The sequence below is a fragment of the Physeter macrocephalus genome, unplaced genomic scaffold (assembly GCF_002837175.3).
Source record: "Physeter macrocephalus isolate SW-GA unplaced genomic scaffold, ASM283717v5 random_257, whole genome shotgun sequence".
Classification (NCBI taxonomy): domain Eukaryota; kingdom Metazoa; phylum Chordata; class Mammalia; order Artiodactyla; family Physeteridae; genus Physeter; species Physeter macrocephalus.
The window spans coordinates 59612-79578 of record NW_021145543.1 but is presented as its reverse complement, the minus strand read 5'-3'; the positions used below and the strand labels follow the sequence as shown (position 1 = coordinate 79578).

Below are 19967 nucleotides of genomic sequence, written 5' to 3'. Positions count from 1 at the left end.
CCATCCACATTGTTGCAAATGGCAAAATTTCATCCTTTTTTATGGTTGAGTAGTATTCCTGTGCGTGTATGTACCACATATTTATCCATTTATATGTTGATGGACACTTAGTTTACTTCCATATCTTGGCTATTGTAAATACTGCTGCTGTGAACATTGGGGTGCATGTATCTTTTCAAATTAGTGTATTCGTTTTCTTCAGATATATACCCAGGTGTAGAATAGCTGGATCCATATGGTAGTTCTGTTTTTAGTTTTTTGAGGAACTGCCATACTGTTTCCTACAACGTCTGCACCAATTTACATTCCCTCCAACAGTGTACGAGGGCTTCCATTTCTCCACACCCTCACCAATGTTTTTTATTTGTGCTTTTTGATGACAGCCATTCTGACAGGTTTGAGGTGATATTCTGGTTTTGGTTTGCATTTCTCTGATGATTAGCAATGTTAAGCATCTACAAATTAAGTGTACTGTTTATAATCTGATTTTATTCCTTGTCAGAACATTTCTTCCAGTAAATGAATGTATATGTTTGAATCTTTCTACATGGTGAATGAGAGATCTGATAAGTTTTTCACAAAAGTAAAACACGTCAATTATAGACAGCTTCTGACCCTATGCTGTTTCTCTCTCTCCTGTAGATTCTCAGCGGGAATTCAACAGTAGGCCAGGAACAGGATATGTACCTGTGGAGTTTTGGAAAAAAACTGGTATGTCTGTCTGCTTATAGATCACATGTACTCACTAATTTATATGAGTGTAGAGCACATATTTGGGGGAAAGGTGGTTTTCTCATAACTTCCTCTTCAAAGAGCTCTAGGCTCCTGCCTCTCCCCCTTCAGCTTGTCCTACCTTCTGGACTGCCTGTCATGTTACTTGCTGATTAAGAATTTGGAATGACTCCCTACAATCCATCCAAGTCCTTATCACCCCCTTCTACTGGGAGGCGTTAAGTAACCGACTCTTCCTTCCCTATTTATATGCCCTGTTTCTGGGTGTATAGCTTAATTCATTTCTGCCTCTTCTCGTCACTGTGTTCTCATGCTCCCACATTTGGTTCATTTTGCTCTTCCTTTCATCTTCACTGTCTCTAGCTGCATCACGACTGTTCTTGGTAGGTGTCATTTTCTATAAGAATAAGGGAGGGTAGGAACTGCTTGTTGTGTTAAGACAGGGGATTACACTAACCTCATATCCCTAATATTACCTTATCCAATACTAGCCTTCTTTTCCTTCTTGCCTCCCTTTCTCTGTGAAATTTTTGTAGTCCAATATACAGTTTTTGGTTTTCTTTCTAAGATAAAATTTATTTCTACAAAAAAGTTAATACCCAGTTGATATCAAGACCATAATATAAACAGATGGACAATAGATAGGAGCACACACCTCATGAGAAAAACAAATTAACCATATTGAAAAATGTTTATTCTCACTGACAATCAGGAAAGTACAAGGTAATGCAACCCTGACCAATTAGCCACCAAAGTCTTTAACACCTAATTACTGACAAAATTTTAGAGGACCCTGTTAATGACACTAAATAATTCATCCGAGATTTATATATGAAATTATTAAGTGTTACCAACCATGAACGCATGGAAATTTTGAACTCATTTCTCACTGGCATGCTTTTGAATCTTAAAAGGGAATGATCCAGGGACTTCCTTGGTGGTCCAGTGGTTAAGTTAAGCTTCTACTGCAGGGGGGGAGCACAGGTTCGATCCCAGGTCAGGGAACTAAGATCCTGCATGCCACACGGCACGGCCTAAAAAATAAAAATAAATTTAAAAATAAAAGGGGATGATCCAGATTTAGGCACACAAATTGTTAAAAAGGCAGCAGTATGTAAAAAGACACTGTTTTTAATGTATTATTGGAGCAAGGGAGAGGCAACCCAGGAAATGCCCACATATCCATGAATTGGTTATGAATTTTATAGTGTGGCACCACAACAGAATATTATCTTACCATTAAAAATAATTTGGAAAACTACATAGCACCTCGGAAAAATCTTTGCAGTTGGAAATGGGGATGTATATATTATACTACCAAGAAGTAGAGTTGTGGGAAATGAAGATAGTAATTGTAAAGATAGAGTGAAAAATTACCATGCACAAGATCTCTTTGATAACTAGTGATTTTCTACTTGAGAGGTAACCTTTGGTTAACTATGGTTAAGAGCCTAACTTTGGCGTGGGCCAGCTAAATTTGAGTGCTTGTTCTGTGACAGTGCCATCTGTGACCTTAGATGACCTTCAGTGAGGTAGATTTCCAAACTATGATTCTTACTGATTCATCTTTAAACTGAGAAGATAAAATACACTTAGGAGCATTTTTATGTTGGCTCAATAAGAGACACTCAACATCTACCTGGTAAATTAAAAGAGGTCTCTGAAAGGTAGCTGTGGTGGGCCACAGTGGACCTGCGGGGACACCAAGAGTAAAGGAGTGGAGTCAGTGTCTGATGAGCTCAGCATCATCCTTGACCTTTAGGGTGAAAACTTGCTTTTCTTGGCTGGAGCGATATGATGGAAGGTTCTAGGATGGCAACACTGTGTTCAGACTTCTTTTGAGCCTAGGCCATGTGCAAGAGCCAAGCAGTAAGGGAGTTTCCTTAGGCTTCTGAGTTGTCCAGTTTTGTGGACTCAGGAGGGAGGTCATTCACACTGGAACTTAGGACTGAGGCTCAAATGCATAGCATATGTCATTTGGAGTGTACATCCTGTGAAACCAAGCAGGGCGGTGGTGCTGGGAGGAACTGATCAGGAATCAAGTGGAGTGATGGCAACTGGACAGCGCTTTGGAGGCCCAGGGCACCTAGCAGCCCAGAACTGTATCTTCAGGCAGCATTTCTCTACTAAGTTCAGTCTCACATACCTAACTGCCTCCTGGTCATTTGTACCTGGATGCACCTCAACCTTCTCGCTTGCCTTCACACCAGCATTTTGCTTACTATCTGTTTCATTGCATAGCAGTTCCATTCTTTGCCTTTACCTCCACCTCCAGACCCTTAGATGTACCAGCTCATTCTATCTCATCCCCTTTTCTGTGCCACTTGCTCCTGCCTAAATTCAGAGTCTCTTTTTATCAGCCAGATTATTGCCCCAACCTCTCAGTTGGTATCTCTGTCATCAGTCTTTTCTCCGTGCATAGAACCCTTTAGGGTTTCACATTTTCTTTAGAAGAAGGGCCAAATTCCTTAGTGGGGAATGGAAGACTTTCTAAAAATTCATTTCCACCTACCATCTCAACCAAGACACATTTTCCTGATCCTCCTCTGCCACTTATAGAGCTGACCACTTTTCCCCTTGGAACTGTTGTCTCTTATACTGACATGTATCATGGCACCTCAGCCACCTTTATATTGATCACAGTTGTGAGAATATGGATACATCTTAGTCATCGAGGTCTCCCCAGCCCCTAGCATGAATGGACAAGTGAGGATAAGAATAAAGGTGAATGCTGGGCTTCCCTGGTGGCGCAGTGGTTGAGAGTCCGCCTGCCGATGCAGGGGACACGGGTTCGTGCCCCGGTCCGGGAAGATCCCACATGCCGCGGAGCGGCTGGGCCCGTGAGCCATGGCCGCTGGGCCTGCGCGTCCGGAGCCTGTGCGCCGCAACGGGAGAGGCCGCGGCGGTGAGAGGCCCGCGTACCGCAAAAAAAAAAAAAAAAAAAAAGGTGAATGCTATGTCATAAGTTCATCCCTGTGTATTTTTAGAAAAGTCATCAGGTTTCACCTCTGTCCCTTCTTAGAAATGATGTGGAGTGGGAGGGGAAAGATTTCTCGGCCAGTTGATTTTACTGTCACTTTCTTCTAGAAGAAGCTGTGAATAAGGTGAAAATTCAGGCCATGTCAGAAGTACAGAAAGCCGTTGCTGAGGCAGAGCAAAAAGCCTTTGAAGTGATTGCTACAGAGAGAGCTCGGATGGAGCAGACAATAGCGGATGTCAAACGGCAGGCCGCAGAGGACGCCTTTCTCGTCATAAACGAGCAAGAAGAGTCGACGGAGGTCAGAGCACTATTGGGCTGCGGGCTGGGGCTGGGGCAGCTAGAGTGACCAAGCCCACTGCTTTCCTCTCAAGTGCTGGGTAGTAAGGGCCAACAGTCCGCTCTTGAGCTAGATGATTATGATTTTTATTCAGTACCAGAGAGGTTTGTTTCTCAATTATTATATTCTTGTATATTGGCTCATTATATTGGTTTAAGTTTTGAAAACTCACCCTAAAGACAGAGTTTGCTGACTTGCGTGATAACAATGACCTCCACTGCCTGAGTGGGCCTGCTGTGTGCCAGATACAGAGCGAAGTGTGTATGTAGTCTTTGTGGTCCTCACAGTGACCCTGTGAGATGTGGGTGTTGCTGGAGTCCAGTTTTACAAATGAGGAGACTGGGACTCAGGGAATTTGACGTAATCCCACATCACTGAAGCCAGAGTAGGAGAAAGGAGATGCAGGGTCCTGTAGCATCCGATCTGTTTACAAAAAGGATAGTCCTTTCATGGATTGAAGTGACAGATTGGGCAGGCCTGCCTGACTGCCTAGGGCCCCAGGATGTGGTGATGCTTCTATACAGGACACTCTTGTACCATAATGAGGACAACAAACTGAAAAGAAAAGGCATGTGACAAAAACATCATAACAGTCCTTTCGAATGTAATGAGCTTTTTCTATAACTTTCATTTTAGTCACTTTTCAGCTTTAAGACAAACTTTAAGTCCTGAAACAAGCCTGTTTCTATAAGTAGGTAGAGCCCATCTAGTCTTTGGGATATTCTCTTGAAGTTATAAAGAACTGAGATTTTTTTGTTGGTTTGTTTTATAAATGACAAATTTTATTTTCTCATCCTCTTTAAACGATCTTTTTCAGTATTACAGTGTTAAGCATGGCAATGTGAAGATGAAAATGCCTAAATATCATGTTGCCATTCACAGAGGATGTGGAAAAAGTCCTTATTGTAGCACTCCCAACTGAATTGTGAGAAAGTATTTCCTTTAACTCTCCCCTTTTCCTTCTCCCCTCCTACTTTTTTCTGTTGTGTATTTAATTCCTTATCTATAGCCATCCATATCAATACCTATATTTGTCCATATTTACCTACTTTTATGTCTATGTTTAACTATGTCTTTCTCTGAAGAAAGAATGTAACATTTTGGCTAAGAGCATGAGTTCTGGATCTGGATTGCATGGTTTGAATCCCAGCTCTCCATTTATAGCATTGTGCTTTAAAAGGAGCTAGAATTTTAAACAGTGCACAAAGAGGCTTACAGGTGAGGCACACACCAGCATCCATCCCAGCAAACTTCCTTCCAAAACAGGGGCAGGATAGCAGGGCCTAAGCTCTGAGTAATTTTGTGTTGGACCAGGAGAGCTGATTTCCTTCCATTTCATTCAGGAAGTTCTGCTTGACATCTAGAGGTATCCCTGCAGTTTTTCATCCATCCTGTGAGAGGTGGTTTGGTATAGCAGAAGGAGCCCAGGAACCCTACGTGCTAGTCCCAGTTCCCCTCACACTGGCAGCATACCCTTCAGGAGTCAGTCTCCTTCTCTGTATGGTGGGTGTGCAGCAGCCCCTGTCCTGCTGGTCTTATACTTTTTAGGAAGATATAATTAGATCATGGTTGTGGAAGTGGTTTTGTGTTTTTTTTTTAATAAATTTTATTTATTTATTTATTTATTTTTGGCTGTGTTGGGTCTTCGTTGCTGCATGGGCTTTCTCTAGTTGCGGCAAGCGGGGGCTACTCTTCGTTGCAGTGCATGGGCTTCTCATTGCGGTGGCTTCTCTCGTTGCAGAGCACGGGGTGTAGGCACGCAGGCTTCAGTAGTTGCGGCATGCGGGCTCAATAGTTGTGGCTCGTGGGCTCCAGAGCACAGGCTCAGTAGTTGTGGTTCATGGGCCTATTTGCTCTGCGACATGTAGGATCTTCCTGGTCCAGGGATCGAACCTGTGTCCCCTGCACTGGCAGGCGGATTCGCAACCACTGCGCCACCAGGGAAGCCCCTGTGGAAGTGTTTTTAAACTGCAATGCGCTGTTTAGACAGAAGGGATTTTGTTATGTTGTTAACGACATAGGTGTGTGAGCTATGGCAGCTCTTGCTCTTGCAGAACAGCTGCCTCCTCTGAGGGCAGACTGAAGCATCTCCCCTGGAATGCCTCAGGTAGAGGGATGAAGTGAGAGGTCCCCTTCTGTCCCCAGCCTGGATTTCCTGGCAAACATAATGGGCTAGCAGTTGACTATAAGATAGGAATCATTTCTCCTTTAGGCCAGTTTGAAATAAGGTCAGGGAGCTCTGGGATGGGTCCCAAGGATTTTGACAAGCCCCAGGTCATTCTGATACAGGTGTTCCCTGGGCCACTTTGAGTAATAACTGGCATAGACTGATGGCCCATGCTTGACAAAGGAAATTCTGGAATCCCATCTCTGACTTCCTTGGCCAGTAGCTCAGAAGGTTCATAACCTTACCCATTAATTACAAAGGCCTTTTTGGCCACATGCATTGCTCCAGCTTTGACAAATGCTGATTTGAAGGGTGACTACCACAATAAACCTTTTGTCATGTATCTTGGCAAAAAGGCTTTTGGTGAAATCAGGGAAAAGCCACAGAGACAGGGAATGTAAAGTGTCCTTTTCACCCTGGCTTCTCTGACCCTAACCACGTTGTTCCTGCATTTCTATGATCCCACCTCTGTGGGAGGCTGTTTATCTTGTTTTATTGTATCCCATCAATCATGTAATAAATATTTTAAATGTAATGGTGGCCAAGGTGAAAGCACCATTGGTCTAATACTGTGCCTCAGTTTGAGATGTTCTTGCAGACTTGGACAGAGGGAGTAGAGGCCAATGTTTCCACAGCAGCCCCATGAAGGCAACTGAGTTCTTCCCCACAAGCAATAATGTTCTACCAAAGCATTGTTTGGAGTCAGCCTGTCAGGCTCCAAAGTATGAAATTCTCTGGAATGCAGTTTGCTTGGGGATCTTTAATGATCCTCAGAATTACTTCTGTCCCATCTTGGTCCTCCAGTGTTGGTGTTGGCAAGGTTGGGGCAGTCCTTAGAGTGTATTTCCTGAGAAACCTGTTGTGTTGCAAGGGAATCTACAGTCCTTTCTAAGGCTTTTTGAAACTAAACTTGTACATTGGGTATAGTGGGGGCAGGCGGTCCGGGTTCCAGGCTGTGCATAGCCACGTGATCATTTTATAACCTCAGACAAGTCCCTGCCTACTGGCCCTCAGTGTTCCACCTGTACAATGCAAGAGGTGGCCTCAGGTCCTTCTTGGCCCTTATCAGTTGTTTTACACTTGCGCAAGTGTTCTGATTTCACTGGGAACAGTATCTGTCTTCTCTGAGTGTCAGGCCAGGCCTCGTGACTGGCTTCTGCCATTCTGGAGAACTTGCAGGGGAGAGGGCAGCTGGCTGACTGATCAAGTCCTTCCTGACACCTAAGAAGAAAGCCTTGCTTTCCTGATAGCTTCACCTGACCAATGCCATAAGGCTTTTCTCTTATAAGTGGGTCATGGAGACCTCAAGTGCAGAACACTCATGTGTCACTAGTGAAGTCCTCATAGGAGCCTACCGGGAGGAGAGTACCACAGGGCAGGTGCTGGGAGCTTTCCTCTAGGAAAGTGCAAAGAATAGTAGGAAAACTCCCTGATGTAGACCTCAGGGCCTTAGGTTCTAAGGTATTGCAGGGGCCTCCTACAAACAAGCCAGAAGTATTCCCATGATCCTCAGCCCACCTCTGATGAGATACATCACTGAAAGGAGAATGAGCACAGAGGGAGTAGCACAGCTTCCCACCCTCCTGGTCACTCACCCAGGTCCTCTGGCAGGTGACTTTTTTAAAGATCAGGTGTTGTCAGTGAACACAGCAAAGGTCATTTCTCCATTGGGAAGGGCAAGGAAGAAAGCTGTCTAAGCACCTGTGTGGTCTTGGGATAGATAGCTATGTTGGGGGAACCCTGGGACAGAATTTGGTTTGGTCGTTGAGGATTAAAATGTGAGTCAAAACAATGAGTTGATGCCTTTAGCAGGACTTCCAACTGCCCTACGATGTCTTCACATACCCCTCATCTCGCTGTCCCATCAGCCCAGGATAGGTAGTTTTCCTGTTGTACAGATGAAGGAAACTCAGAACGCAGATAACAGTAGAGGCAGGGCAAGCACAGGTGTGTGCAGCTCCAAAGCCCACTCTCTCCCTGTACAGCCCCACCTGCTGTTTTACAGTGCAGGTGACAGGTTATGACAAGCCTGCCCCCCAGGATCCTAGCAGCTAACGGATGCCTGTGTCTTGCAGAACTGCTGGAACTGTGGCCGCAAAGCCAGTGAGACCTGCAGTGGCTGCAATATCGCACGATATTGCGGCTCTTTCTGCCAGCATAAGGATTGGGAGCGCCACCACCGCCTCTGTGGCCAGAACCTGCATGGCCAGAGTCCCCACAGCCAGAGCCGGCCACTGCTTCCTGGAGGGAGGGGCTCCTCAGCCCGGTCTGCCGACTGCAGTGTGCCAAGTCCAGCCCTGGACAAGACCTCAGCAACCACCTCGCGCTCCTCAACACCTGCCTCTGTGACAGCCATCGACACCAACGGACTCTGAGCCCCAGACTCGCTTCCCCTGATGACCTCACAGCACGACAGACTCTGCACGGGAGGCTGGCTGCTTGAACCAGTGCAAGTAGCTGTTGGGTCATCATCAAGAGAAGTGGAGGCAGGAAGACTTCAAGCCCCAGCAAGCACTGCTCCCCAGCCCCTCCAGACACTTGCCCCAGTTTCCCGTCTGTGTCCTTGGGGGAAGTCGTGTGCACACAGGCAGCTGGCTGGAGCTGCCTCCTCCATGGCTTCCTGGTTTGTTCCTCTCCCAGCTGAAGCTGGGATGGCCGGCCACTTTTCTGTGTAGCCCGCCAGCTCCCCTCCCTGCCTCATGAGGCAGCAGACTGTCGAATGTGCCCAGCCAGGCTGGAGGCAGCTCACCCCATGTGCTGTCCCCTACTCCATTATCCTCCCACGGCAGAGGCCTGGAGACTGATAGCAAGCCGGGAGGAGGCCTGTCTCCCAAAGGGAGTTCCCCTTGCCCCTAACAGCTCCTTGAGCCCCATTTCCACCCTCAGCAGGTGCCACTGATTGGTCCCGTGGGGACTTGGGCAGGCAAAAAGCAGCACTCAGGACTCCCTCCTCGACCCTGCTGTTCAGACTTAAGAGTCTCAGAAACCACAGGAAAGAAGTCACCATTTCAGTAAAAGCACCCATAATAAAAAATAAAACTTCCACCAAGCATCACAGATCATTTTGGACAAGATTTTCTAACCTGGCTGGTTATTTTAGTTTGGGACCCATTTTTTTTTTCTCTTATTTGATTTTGCTTATGCAGAAAATAGTTTTCAGCGCATGGATTGGTCTGAGGGAGAATGAGACTCAATTGTGGATAGTCTGTTCCCTCTGAGCATGTTGGCCAAACTAATATCATCACATTATTGAACGGATCATCTATTGGAAATGCAGAACCTTTTGTCACCACTTGGCTCTTTGCACAGTCATCTTGTTCTGTGTCCTTTTATCTCATACCACGCATGTCCAGATCACTGCGTGGATCTTCTTCCCGTGGTCTCTATTTGGCGCCTGTGAAGCCGTAGTTGACCCACAGGATGAGATGTGGTGTGGCTACGACTTGCCTCACCAGTCAAGGCCTGGTCACTTCTGAGCAACCCTTTTGGACCTGAAGGAATTCTTCAAACCTTGTCATTATGTCCTATATCAATTTATTATTGGGCATACAATCTGTTTCCCTTCTCTTGTTTTGTTGGTACCTGCCCTCTTTGAGCTAAGAAAAGTTCTGTGAAATGTGACAACCATTTGAGAGAGCCTGACCAAGTTTTCTTCCTGTCTTCAGGGAGTTTTCCAGCTGCTTACCTAGCTCTCCGAACATGACATCACCTATAGTCCCTTTAAAACGTTAGGAACTGCCACACACGTTCTTCCCTGTCATTCAAGTTTTATTGGGAGCCCAAGGACTCTGACCCTCCCCCACTCCACCTCCAAGCCTTCAGCGCCCTCTTGCAGCAAGGTCCCGCTGGCCCTTGAAAGCTCAGCTTTAGATGGCCAATTTCTGTGCATTGATCAGAGTGAATTGAAAGCTCTCAGTAAGGTATCAGCATAGGTAACATTGTCCTTACATATAGGTGTATCTTACTTTAAGAACTTTAAGTCCCTAATTTACCTTACCCAAGGATTTTCTGTCTTAAAAGAAACTCAGAACAAGGCACCTTTAAAATACCTGGATTTCCGCTACATAAAGTAAGACATCCCCAGAGAAAGAATAACAGAATAGTTACTTTATTGTGGAACTCCTTAGCTGTAGCAGTTGGGGTGTCCTGACTAACAGATGAAATCAGAACCCCAGACAGGAATTGCCTACATTTCCCTGAGACATGGGATGTCCCCTGAGAGGAGGTCACTGAGCCTATAAACCTGTTGCAGCAAGAGGGTGTCTCGTGGTGTCCACTGGGTCTGTCCTCAGCTCCCTCTTTCATTGGCAAGTTGGATGAACACCTAGGCATGTTCTTTAGGTCTTCAGTGGCCACAGGACTAGCCAGGGTAGCTCAGGTTTTTTCAGGTTGGAATAAGAGCCAAAACCAACCGAATACTGTTCATCAGGGCTTGCTGTCAAGCCCTACAGGTAAGGTTTAGGATTAGTGTGCAGGTAGGTCCTAGCTGACTTTTGTGGAGTGTGGTTCCAATGACAGCTTAATTTTCAGAGTTTTTGTAATGCTATTCTAAACGGCTTTGCTCATCTGCTACCCAAAGGCCAAGCTGAAAACTTAGGCAGTGTCCCACACTGAAGTTCAGCTATCAGGCCTTTTGCTGTATTAATTTTGGTCAATTTCACACATAGGTTGCCAGGGCATCTGTCCAAGACTTCCTATTTAAATGTAAACAATCCCTTTCTCCACCTCCCGCTCTTCTGAAATTCTCCAGCTCTCTGGTTAGGAGAAGGGACACTGTCTTGGGATAGGGTGAGGGGACTGGAGGGGCAGGGATGAGTCCAGGTTCCCCACTTGGTTTCCCATGTCAGCTGATAACCACTCCAGCTGCCAGGTTGAGGGTGCAGATTCAGGCTTCCCCCTTTCATTTAATTAGATTTAAAATATCTTAATATACTCAGACTGCTTAGGGGATCAACCTTTATAGTTTGAGGGGACAAAAAAAGACATAGTGGTGGTACTAAAGGTATTGTCAGGGCAGTCATAGGCTCTTCAGTATTATCCTAGAAACCAAATCAAATGTGACAAGTGATGGGACATCATTGTCCTCTCCCCGGTGAGGAATGGTTGCAGGAGCCAGAGAAGACCAGAAGTGGCCAACATGGGAGCTGTCTTTAAATGTTCTGAGGGAAGCTTGAGGGCTGGATCCTCAGATCTTCAATCATCCTTTGGGGCCACCTGCCTGCACCAGGCCTGACTCCACCCAGTGGTGAAAACAGACTCAGGTTAGTGCTACCTGCTCAGGAATAGGCAGCCTTCCTCCTGAGATGTGAGCACTCCACTTGGGAGCATCCTTGCAGCCCTCGGGATGGGGCTCAAGCAGATCTGCTCAGGCACAGTCATGCGACCCTGAGGTCACAGCAAGTGCATCTTCTCTTAGACAGTGCTGAGTCACGTATGTCTCTCAGTGGATGTAAGACTGGAAACAAGACCCATTTCTCTTAGACAGTGCTGAGTCACGTATGTCTCTCAGTGGATGTAAGACTGGAAACGACCCATCTCCCCAGCATGGGTCCATGCCTGGCATCGGCTGCAGTGGGCCCTCTACAGTGTGGATGACCTTTGTACATCTGGGCCAGTTGGTCCACCAGGAGTTCCTCACTTCTTGTTGTCAACATGAGCATCCTCAGCTTCTAGACAGAAAATCTACACTTTACTTTGTACAGCCTGTCCCAAAGCCAAATTGATCCCCAGCGCTGTCACCTGCTTGCAAAGGGTAGACCTTTTTATGGGTAGTTCCAGAAGATATCTCAGCAAGTGGGCTTGAAGTTTCAGCAACACAATTGGAATTGTGTGGTCGTGAGGTCTTCGGGATGAAAGCATAAATAATGACCAGGTGGCTGTTTGTCCTGGAAATTGTAGATGGGATTATGGATTGAGTAAATCATTTAAAATAGAACTCATCTTGGAGGCTTTCTTCAGCACTGGTTTCCAGGCTCCCAGGTCAATAGACCAAGCCAAGTTTCTTAGGTTTGTTGGGTTTTTTTTTAAGCTATTTACAGAGAACTAGGTGGTGGCAGGTTTGAACCAAATGTAAGAAAAGTTAGACCTGGACTGTTCCAGCATGGGCCAGCCGGCCAGCTGTCGGGAAGGAGTCCTGCCTGGGGTGGAGTGGGGTGTTGTACAGGGTGAGCTGTTGAATAGGGCCCTTCCAACTCTGTAGTTATTGTGAAACCAAAATGTTGACTACCTGCCTCTTTGCCCACGTGCATTGACATGCTCAATTCCAAAGATGATGGTGCAGGCGACCTTTTCCATCATGAGCCAGGAGAAGGTTGAGGCCTGAGGGCGGACCTTGCATCCGCCCTTTGCCTCCACAGCCCCAGAGATGGAGCTTCCCCTGCTACCCCATCTGGTTAGACCCACAACTGCCCAGTGTACACTCATTGATCCTTATACCAAATAGGGCATGTGCGGCTGGCAGCTGGCAGGGACGGCGCCGTCCCTGCATTGGAGTTGGCAAGAGAGAAGCAGCAATAAGCATTAGGCGAATGGCTGAAAGTGCCGTTTGGCTAAGAGGCTTTCGAAGTTCCTGATGAGGCTACAAAAGCTCCATCCATAAAAGAAAGCCAATAATGTAAATAAATAAAAAACTAAGCTTCCAAGCGTGGTTTTTTAAGGGGGATGATGAATGTGAAACCACCCACGGGATGCGGTAGAATCGGTTTTTCTGTGCTTTGTCATTCTACTCTGATAGGAACTTTTGTTACTTAACTCTGTGCATAACTTATTTAATGTACTGTATAAATGAACCAAAACTGTTAAATATGTATTTAGTTTGTTCTACTTAAAGTAGTCAATAAAAAGGCTATATTCCTTTTCTGACTCAAGCTGAAATGGGACTAGGAGGGAAGGTGGTGCATGTAGTTCTGTAAGACTTCCTGCCGGCAGGCTTCTGCGTCCCCTCTGCCTTGTTCCTCGATCTTCAGAGATGGGGTGGGGCTCCACTGGTTCTTGCTATGGCTTGAGAGCACCCAGGGGAATGAACACAAGAGGTACTGCTAAGAAGGCAGTTCCAGCTTCTGGACCTCTGGGAAGCCAAGTGCCAACAATAGCTACAGATAACTCCCAACTCCCTGTTAGCTCTTCACCATTAAGTGATCTTTTAATGAGGAAAATACAACCACAGAAAGTTTGCAAAATAGGGTAGTGGATCTGTAGGTACTTTTTTCTAATAACTCTTATGTTATTTCCTTAAACGTTTTTAACATACCTGGACTTGGGAATATTCATTCATTTCCTTTTTATACTGAGGGTAAATCATAAGTTCGCTGTTGCCTTCGCATTTATTTGCTTAATGGTTGTATGATTTAATCAAGGCCATAATTTTCTGTTGTTTGTTTTGCTGTGCCATGCGGCTTGTGGGATCTTAGTTCCCCAACCAGAGATTGAACCCGGGCCCTCGGCAGTGAAAGCCACTGGACGGCCAGGGAATTCCCTCAAGGCCATAATTTAACTCTTCACCTCCTGTTGGGCTGCTTTCAAATTTTCCCTAACATACTGAAGTGAACATCTACCTGAGCATGATTTATTTCTTTGGGATAATTTTCCAAAGCTGGATTTCTAGAACTGAACATTTCTTGGGTCCTTGAAGCCTGTGTTCAAACTGCTTTCCCTGAAAGCCCACCAGCTTGCTGTTCCTCTGACAGGACCCAAGTAGTACTTACATGGCTCTGAGGTGGTCTGACCAGCTGTGACATGACACAGGTTGCTGCAGGCACACCTGTGTGTACCTGTACATATGACGTCTTGGGCTGTCAGTCCAGTTTCCTAACCAGTGACCTGAGGCCTCACTTCCCAAGGACCCAGCCCCAGCCTCACTCCTGTCACCCGAATCTGGCCTCAGCCCTAGAACTACTTCTGAGCAGCCTTGTGCAAGAGGCTTGTTGGCACCATCCGCTTCACAGGCCCCCAAAATGCAAAGGGAAGGGTTGGTTACTAGATCTCAGGGTAGGGAGGAGGATGACCTTGGCCTTGGCCCTAGAAGGCAAGGTGTGGGTTTAGCTGTCTCGTGCAGATGGCGCCAACTGCCAGTTTTTCTCAACAGCTCCCTGGCGCTGCAGTCCACCACTCGGCAATTACAGGATCTCAAGCCTCGTGACTGTCAGTCTAGCACAAAAGCATATTTGGTAGACAAGTCAACAATCCACAGTCTGCCTTAGCCCTGGAAAAATGATCCCAGGGACTTGGGATAATATAGTAAAATACCATGTTAAATTTGCTATATAAATAGGCTGAAAATTTTGCCATTATCATAAAACACCTGGATGCCAGATAAATTCTAATGAATTGACTTTTTTTGCTGAGGTCACAGATGAGAAAGTTTAGGAAATCCCCAAGGGACAGAAAAAAAGTAAGCTGAAACCACAAAGGTAGTTGGGTACAGTAGAGGAAAACTGCTGCTTGGGGGCAAAAGAAATTCCAAGAAGTCAAGAGTTGGAGGGATTAACTGCCCCTAGGGGGACTGTGGCACTAAGCTTTGCGCCTGTACAAAATAGAGAAACAAAATGGGGACCTCTCCATAAAGCCAGGGCACTGGCTTTGGCCTCAGTGAAAAGGCAAGCAGGGAAAATTGACCTGTCTGCAAAGGGAACTGAGCAGAGAACATCTGTCTGGCCCTGCTGGAAGAAAGAGAAAAACTGACCAGAGACTACTCTTTTTTTTTTTTTTTTTTTTTTTTTTTGCGTTACGCGGGCCTCTCACTGTTGTGGCCTCTCCCCTTGCGCTCACTGTTGTGGCCTCTCCCGTTGCGGAGCACAGGCTCCGGATGCGCAGGCTCAGCGGCCATGGCTCACGGGCCCAGCCGCTCCACGGCATGTGGGATCCTCCCGGATCGGGGCACGAACCCGTGTCCCCTGCATCAGCAGGCAAACTCTTAACCACTGCGCCACCAGGGAAGCCCCAGAGACTACTCTTACGTCTGCTCTCCTGGAGCTGAGGTTCAGAATCTCCAGAGGTCAAAGAATCCCTTGACTGGGAAATTAAGATGATTCCAGGCTTGTATCTCCTGGTATCTGGCAGAAGCAAAAATGCAAATCCTCCAGAGAAAAATATTAAAATATCATATTATTACATATCAACCAAGTATAAATTGTCCAAGATAGTTACTAAAGTTCATGTCCAAGCAAATGAGCCACTATGAGCAACAGTCAGCAGGAACAAAAAATTAACTCAGCTCTCATCAACTCAGGTTTGACCCACAGCCGCCCAGCAGAAGAGGCTGCCCCAGCAGTGCCCGGGCTCTCCCGGCAGGTGCAATGCTTCAGTACATCTGTGCTCAGGCCGTTCATCAAGCCTGTGAGGCCACCATCAAGCCTGTGTTCAGATATATGGTATCAAAAGTCACTATGCCACTGCTCTTTATTCTGCTGCATGTAAACAGAATAAACTGGAGCAAGTAGCAAAAGAATCGTTGAGAGTAGCACAAATCTTGAAGGAACCTGAAATGGCTGCTTCTATTATGAATCCCTATGTAAAGTGTTACATTGAGGTGAAAAGCCTAAAAGACATGACAGCAAAAGAGAGGTTTTCTCAGGACTTCCCTGGCGGTTCAGTGGTTAGAACTCCACGCTTTCACTGCCAAGGGACTGTGTTCGATCCCCGGTCGGGGAACTAAGATCTCCCAAGCCGTGCGTGGCACGGCCAAAAAAAAAGGTTTTCTCCCCTCACATCGGGTTGGATCAATTTGCTTGCTGAAAATGGTCGCTTGAACAATACCCCTGGAGCCATAGTTCTGACTTTTCTACTGTGATGAGTGTCCAGAGTGGAGAAGTACCTTGCAGTTACCACTGTACCTCCTTTAGATGAAGCCGCTGTTGCTGAATTAAAAACGGTTCTGAAGAGCTTTCTAAGTCAAGGCCAAGTGTTGAAACTGGAAGTTAAGATTGAGCCATCAATCACAGGTGGAATGATTGTCCGTACTAGAGAGAAATATGTCTTCAAAAACCAAGATTCAGAAGCTGAGCAAAGCAATGCAGATTTTCAAAGTGTTGATTTTCTGTCAGTGAAAATTCTTAAACTTGGAGCAACAATAAAATGCTTCCCGAACAGGAAAAAAAAATTGATTTAGACCCCTGAGACTTCAATACTGTTATTATCAGACACAGAATATAAAATAACTATGAAACCTCTAAAGACAGTGCTGGAAAAAAATTAGCAAAAAGTAAGAGACTGGGCTTCCCTGGTGGCGCAGTGGTTGAGAGTCCGCCTGCCTATGCAGGGGACACGGGTTCGTGCCCCAGTCCGGGAAGATCCCACATGCCGCGGAGCGGCTGGGCCCGTGAGCCACGGCCGCTGAGCCTGCGCATCCGGAGCCTGTGCTCCGCAACGGGAGAGGCCACAACAGTGAGAGGCCCGTGTACTGCAAAAAAAAAAAAAAAAAAAAAAAAAAGTAAGAGACTAAGGCAGATTTGAAGATAGAATTCTGGAAATTACAATCATTGAAATAAATAGTGCAATATTGACTGGCAGATTAGATGAATCAAAATGAGTGAAGCATTACTGTATGAGAAGGAGATGGAAAAAAAGGAGAGTTAGTTGTTCCTTTTGGAAGGCAGGTTTCGAGGGAAGAGCCCTTTCAAATTTTACCAAGGAGGCAGTCAAGAAACTTACTGACTCAGTATAAAGGGCAATAATTGGCCTGAGGTGATACAATCTCAGAATGAGCAAACATGCATCGATCTGAACTCATTCTGCCCCTCTGTGCTTGTTTCTGGTGCTGGAATTTCAAGGTAGTGAGTTGGATGTATCCCCTCCTTCACATCCTCTCTCCCAAGACCATCGGGGAACCAGCAACAAACCACCCCCCATGCTCCAGGGCGGCTTCATTGCCTGGTGCCAGGCGCCCTCTTGTGGACAGAATCAGACCTGCTACCTCTGCTGCCTCCATCCACAAGCCAGATTCCTGTCCAGAGTGCACACCCCAGCACCTTTTGCCTTCCCCTTTGCACCAGCCTTTTCTGAGGCTGCCTATCTGCCCCATGAATTCAACTGACCTTCTCTGGGTGCCTCCTAGGGAGTTGCAGAAATGATGAGTACTCAGCACCCGCACCACCTACCTTCCAAGGGCTGAGCTCTGAAAAGCCCACATCAGATCCACCCTCCACCTCGTGCTGTGCTTCCATGGCTCTTCTTGCTGCCCCGTCTGCCATCCTGCAGCCCCAGGGCTTGGCCTCACTCCCTCCTTTGTTAAGGCTGCCACCGTCCTCCAGGGTTTCCATTACCAGAGGATGCCTGAAATTTTGCTCAGCAATGTTCACGTTTGATGGCAAGTAGCTCTTGGTACCAGAGAGTAGATCCAGTCGTGTGATTCAGAGCAAGCACTTGCTTGCTGAGCTTCTGGTTCTTCATGTGTAAATTGGGGATGCTAATGGTACCTACACCACTGGGCTATTCTGAGGTGAAATGTGATCATATGGGAGTCACCCTTAGCATAGGGCTTAGTACCCAGGAAGCCCCTGTAAACAGAGGCTGCCATCACAACCTGCTTTTCTCTCTGCCAATATGTGATGTCCTTGAGGATTCACCTTTGTCCCAGCATCCCGCTGGGAGCCTGATGTCTTCCTCAAGTAGTATTTGTTTTGAGAATAACTTTTTTTTTTTTTTTTGGCCACACCGCGCGGTAGCTACCCGACCAGGCATCGAACCCATGCCCCCTGCAGTGGGAGCACAGAGTCCTAACCAGCAGACCGCCAGGGAATTCCTGAGAATAACTTCTTGAAGCCCTTTTGTTTCAACCCATCAGGGTCTGTGTTAAGGGGATTTGGTGTGCATATTTCTCTCTGAGAGCAGGAGGGCAGTGGCAGCCACCTAGACTGTTGCTGTCTCTCCAGCACCTGGCCTGGCACTGACCCAGTCCCTAGGACAGGTTTTGATATATGCAGGTGAGTCACCAGCACAGGTGGGAGGAAGGTGAGGAGGCAGGTGCAGGGAGTGGGTGAAGGGGTAGAGGTGGCAGCTGGCAGGAGCCAGGATCGCCCAGCTTCAGTACTCTGCCTGTCCTTGACCTGGGTGCTGTCACCAGCCCTGGATGTTTTGCCAGCCCCGGCACCTGCCACAAAGCAGGTGCCCAGTGGTTGGTTTTTTGTTTGTTTTTTGATTTATTTATTTTTGGCTGCGTCGGATCTTCGTTGCTGCATGCGGGCTTCCTCTAGTTGTAGCGAGCGGGGGCTACTCTTCGTTGCGGTGCGCAGGCTTCTCATTGCGGTGGCTTCTCTTGTTGCGGAGCATGGGCTCTAGGCTCATGGTCAGTAGTTGTGGCTCGCGGGCTCTAGAGCGCAGGCTCAGTAGTTATGGCGCACGGGCTTAGTTGCCCCGCGGCACGTGGGATCTTCCCTGACCTGGGCTCGAACCCGTGTCCCCAGCATTGGCAGGCAGATTCTTAACGATTGTGCCACCAGGGAAGTCCTAAGGAGGCAATTCTAGAGTGGATGGGGTAGAGGATGCGAAGGAACAAAGTTCTAAAGGGGAGTTGCAAACCTAGGGACTGAGGCTGCAAATAGCCCAGCTCAGCTGGAGTGTGTTAGGGGGATGAGGCTGCACATAATGCGAGTGGGTATTGATTGCTAAGGGCCTTGAATGCCAAGTCAAGAAATCAAACTTGATCTTGGTGCTAAAGGTAGGGGGTTGCCATTGAAGGGTCTTAGCCAGAGGAGTATGGTCACCACGGTGATGTTTTGAAAACCCCTTCTTTCTGTTCCTTTATGGGGAATGGACTGTTGCAGGGTGGAGTACAGAAGGGAAGCCCAGTGAAGAGGCTGCCATAGTCTTTCAGGCCAGAGATGATGGTGGCCAAGACCTGGGGGCCTGGGGGGATGGCAGCATGGAAATGAATGTAGGCTTGCGAGAGACAGGTAGACACACCTAAAGGCCTGGGGCCCTCAGTACCCCCATAGCCCCAGCTCAGAACTTTGTTCTCCCTGTAGCTGTAACTCCAGGCTCCTGTCTGCAGTCCAGCTCCGCGCCCGCCCACAGCACTCCCGTCTGGCAACCCCCCGCCTCCGCGTTACCTGTAAGACATCATTGAAACTCCCTCTGGCCTGGCCTCGACACTCACCTCCAATCCCTTACACTCTGCAGCTCCTCCTTCTGCTCCCTTTGTCTGCAGCGTTCTCCCTGCCTGTCTGCCCCTCACTTCTGTCTGGAGACTGCTGCACTATTCTTTCACAGCTCAAACCCAACATCGCCATCTCCAGGAGGCCTTCCCCAACCCTGTAGGACTGACACTCTCCCCTCCACCTGCAGGACCCTCCCTGGCACCTCCAAGCCTTCAGCAAGGAAGGGAAGATGCAGCCCATCTTAAAAAAAAAAAAAAAACGCCTGCCGATGCAGGAGAACCGGGTTCGCGCCCCGGTCTGGGAGGATCCCCCGTGCCGTGGAGCGGCTGGGCCCGTGAGCCATGGCCAGTGAGCCTGCGCGTCCGGAGCCTGTGCTCCGCAACGGGAGAGCCCACAACAGAGGGAGGCCCGCATACCACAAAAAAAAAAAAAAAAAAGTGTTAACTTTCAGAACTCCATTGCAGGGTGAGATGAGACAGGCAAAGGGTGGCGCCCACTTAAGAGGTGTCAGCTTGAGCTTAAGAATTTCAGCATCAAAAAAAAAAAAAGAAAAAAAAGAATTTCAGCATCTTTGTTCAAAGAAGGCAATGGGAAGTTTTTTAGTTTTGAGGGTTTGCTGTTGGTACTGTTTTCGTAAAGGAAACGGAACGGAAGGAATTA

General features: G+C 47.2%; 1 protein-coding gene and 1 pseudogene across 2 annotated transcripts; both read left to right on the top strand.

The window, feature by feature from the left end:
* The first annotated feature begins 628 nt into the window (after nucleotides 1–628).
* LOC114484986 (protein CBFA2T2) lies at nucleotides 629–13052 on the top strand. Of its 2 annotated transcripts, none has more exons than XM_028484863.1 (3): nucleotides 629–711; nucleotides 3823–4010; nucleotides 8292–13052. In XM_028484863.1, the coding sequence occupies exons 2-3, from the start codon at nucleotides 3852–3854 to the stop codon at nucleotides 8589–8591; spliced, it is 459 nt and encodes a 152-aa protein (XP_028340664.1). In that variant the 5' UTR covers nucleotides 629–711; nucleotides 3823–3851; the 3' UTR covers nucleotides 8592–13052. The 2 variants fall into 2 exon arrangements, with proteins under 2 accessions (XP_028340664.1, XP_028340663.1); XM_028484862.1 differs by having other exon boundaries at nucleotides 3820–4010.
* Nucleotides 13053–15390: 2338 nt separating this feature from the next.
* On the top strand, nucleotides 15391–16259 carry LOC112066207 (ATP synthase subunit O, mitochondrial-like; annotated as a pseudogene).
* The last annotated feature ends 3708 nt before the right edge of the window (nucleotides 16260–19967 follow it).

Bases quoted from the DNA above. Each gene is read 5' to 3' on its own strand.
- LOC114484986 (XM_028484863.1), top strand. From the start codon at position 3,852: ATGTCAGAAGTACAGAAAGCCGTTGCTGAGGCAGAGCAAAAAGCCTTT. The intron at 4,011-8,291 runs GTCAGAGCACTA...TGTGTCTTGCAG, and splicing joins AGCAAGAAGAGTCGACGGAG to AACTGCTGGAACTGTGGCCG.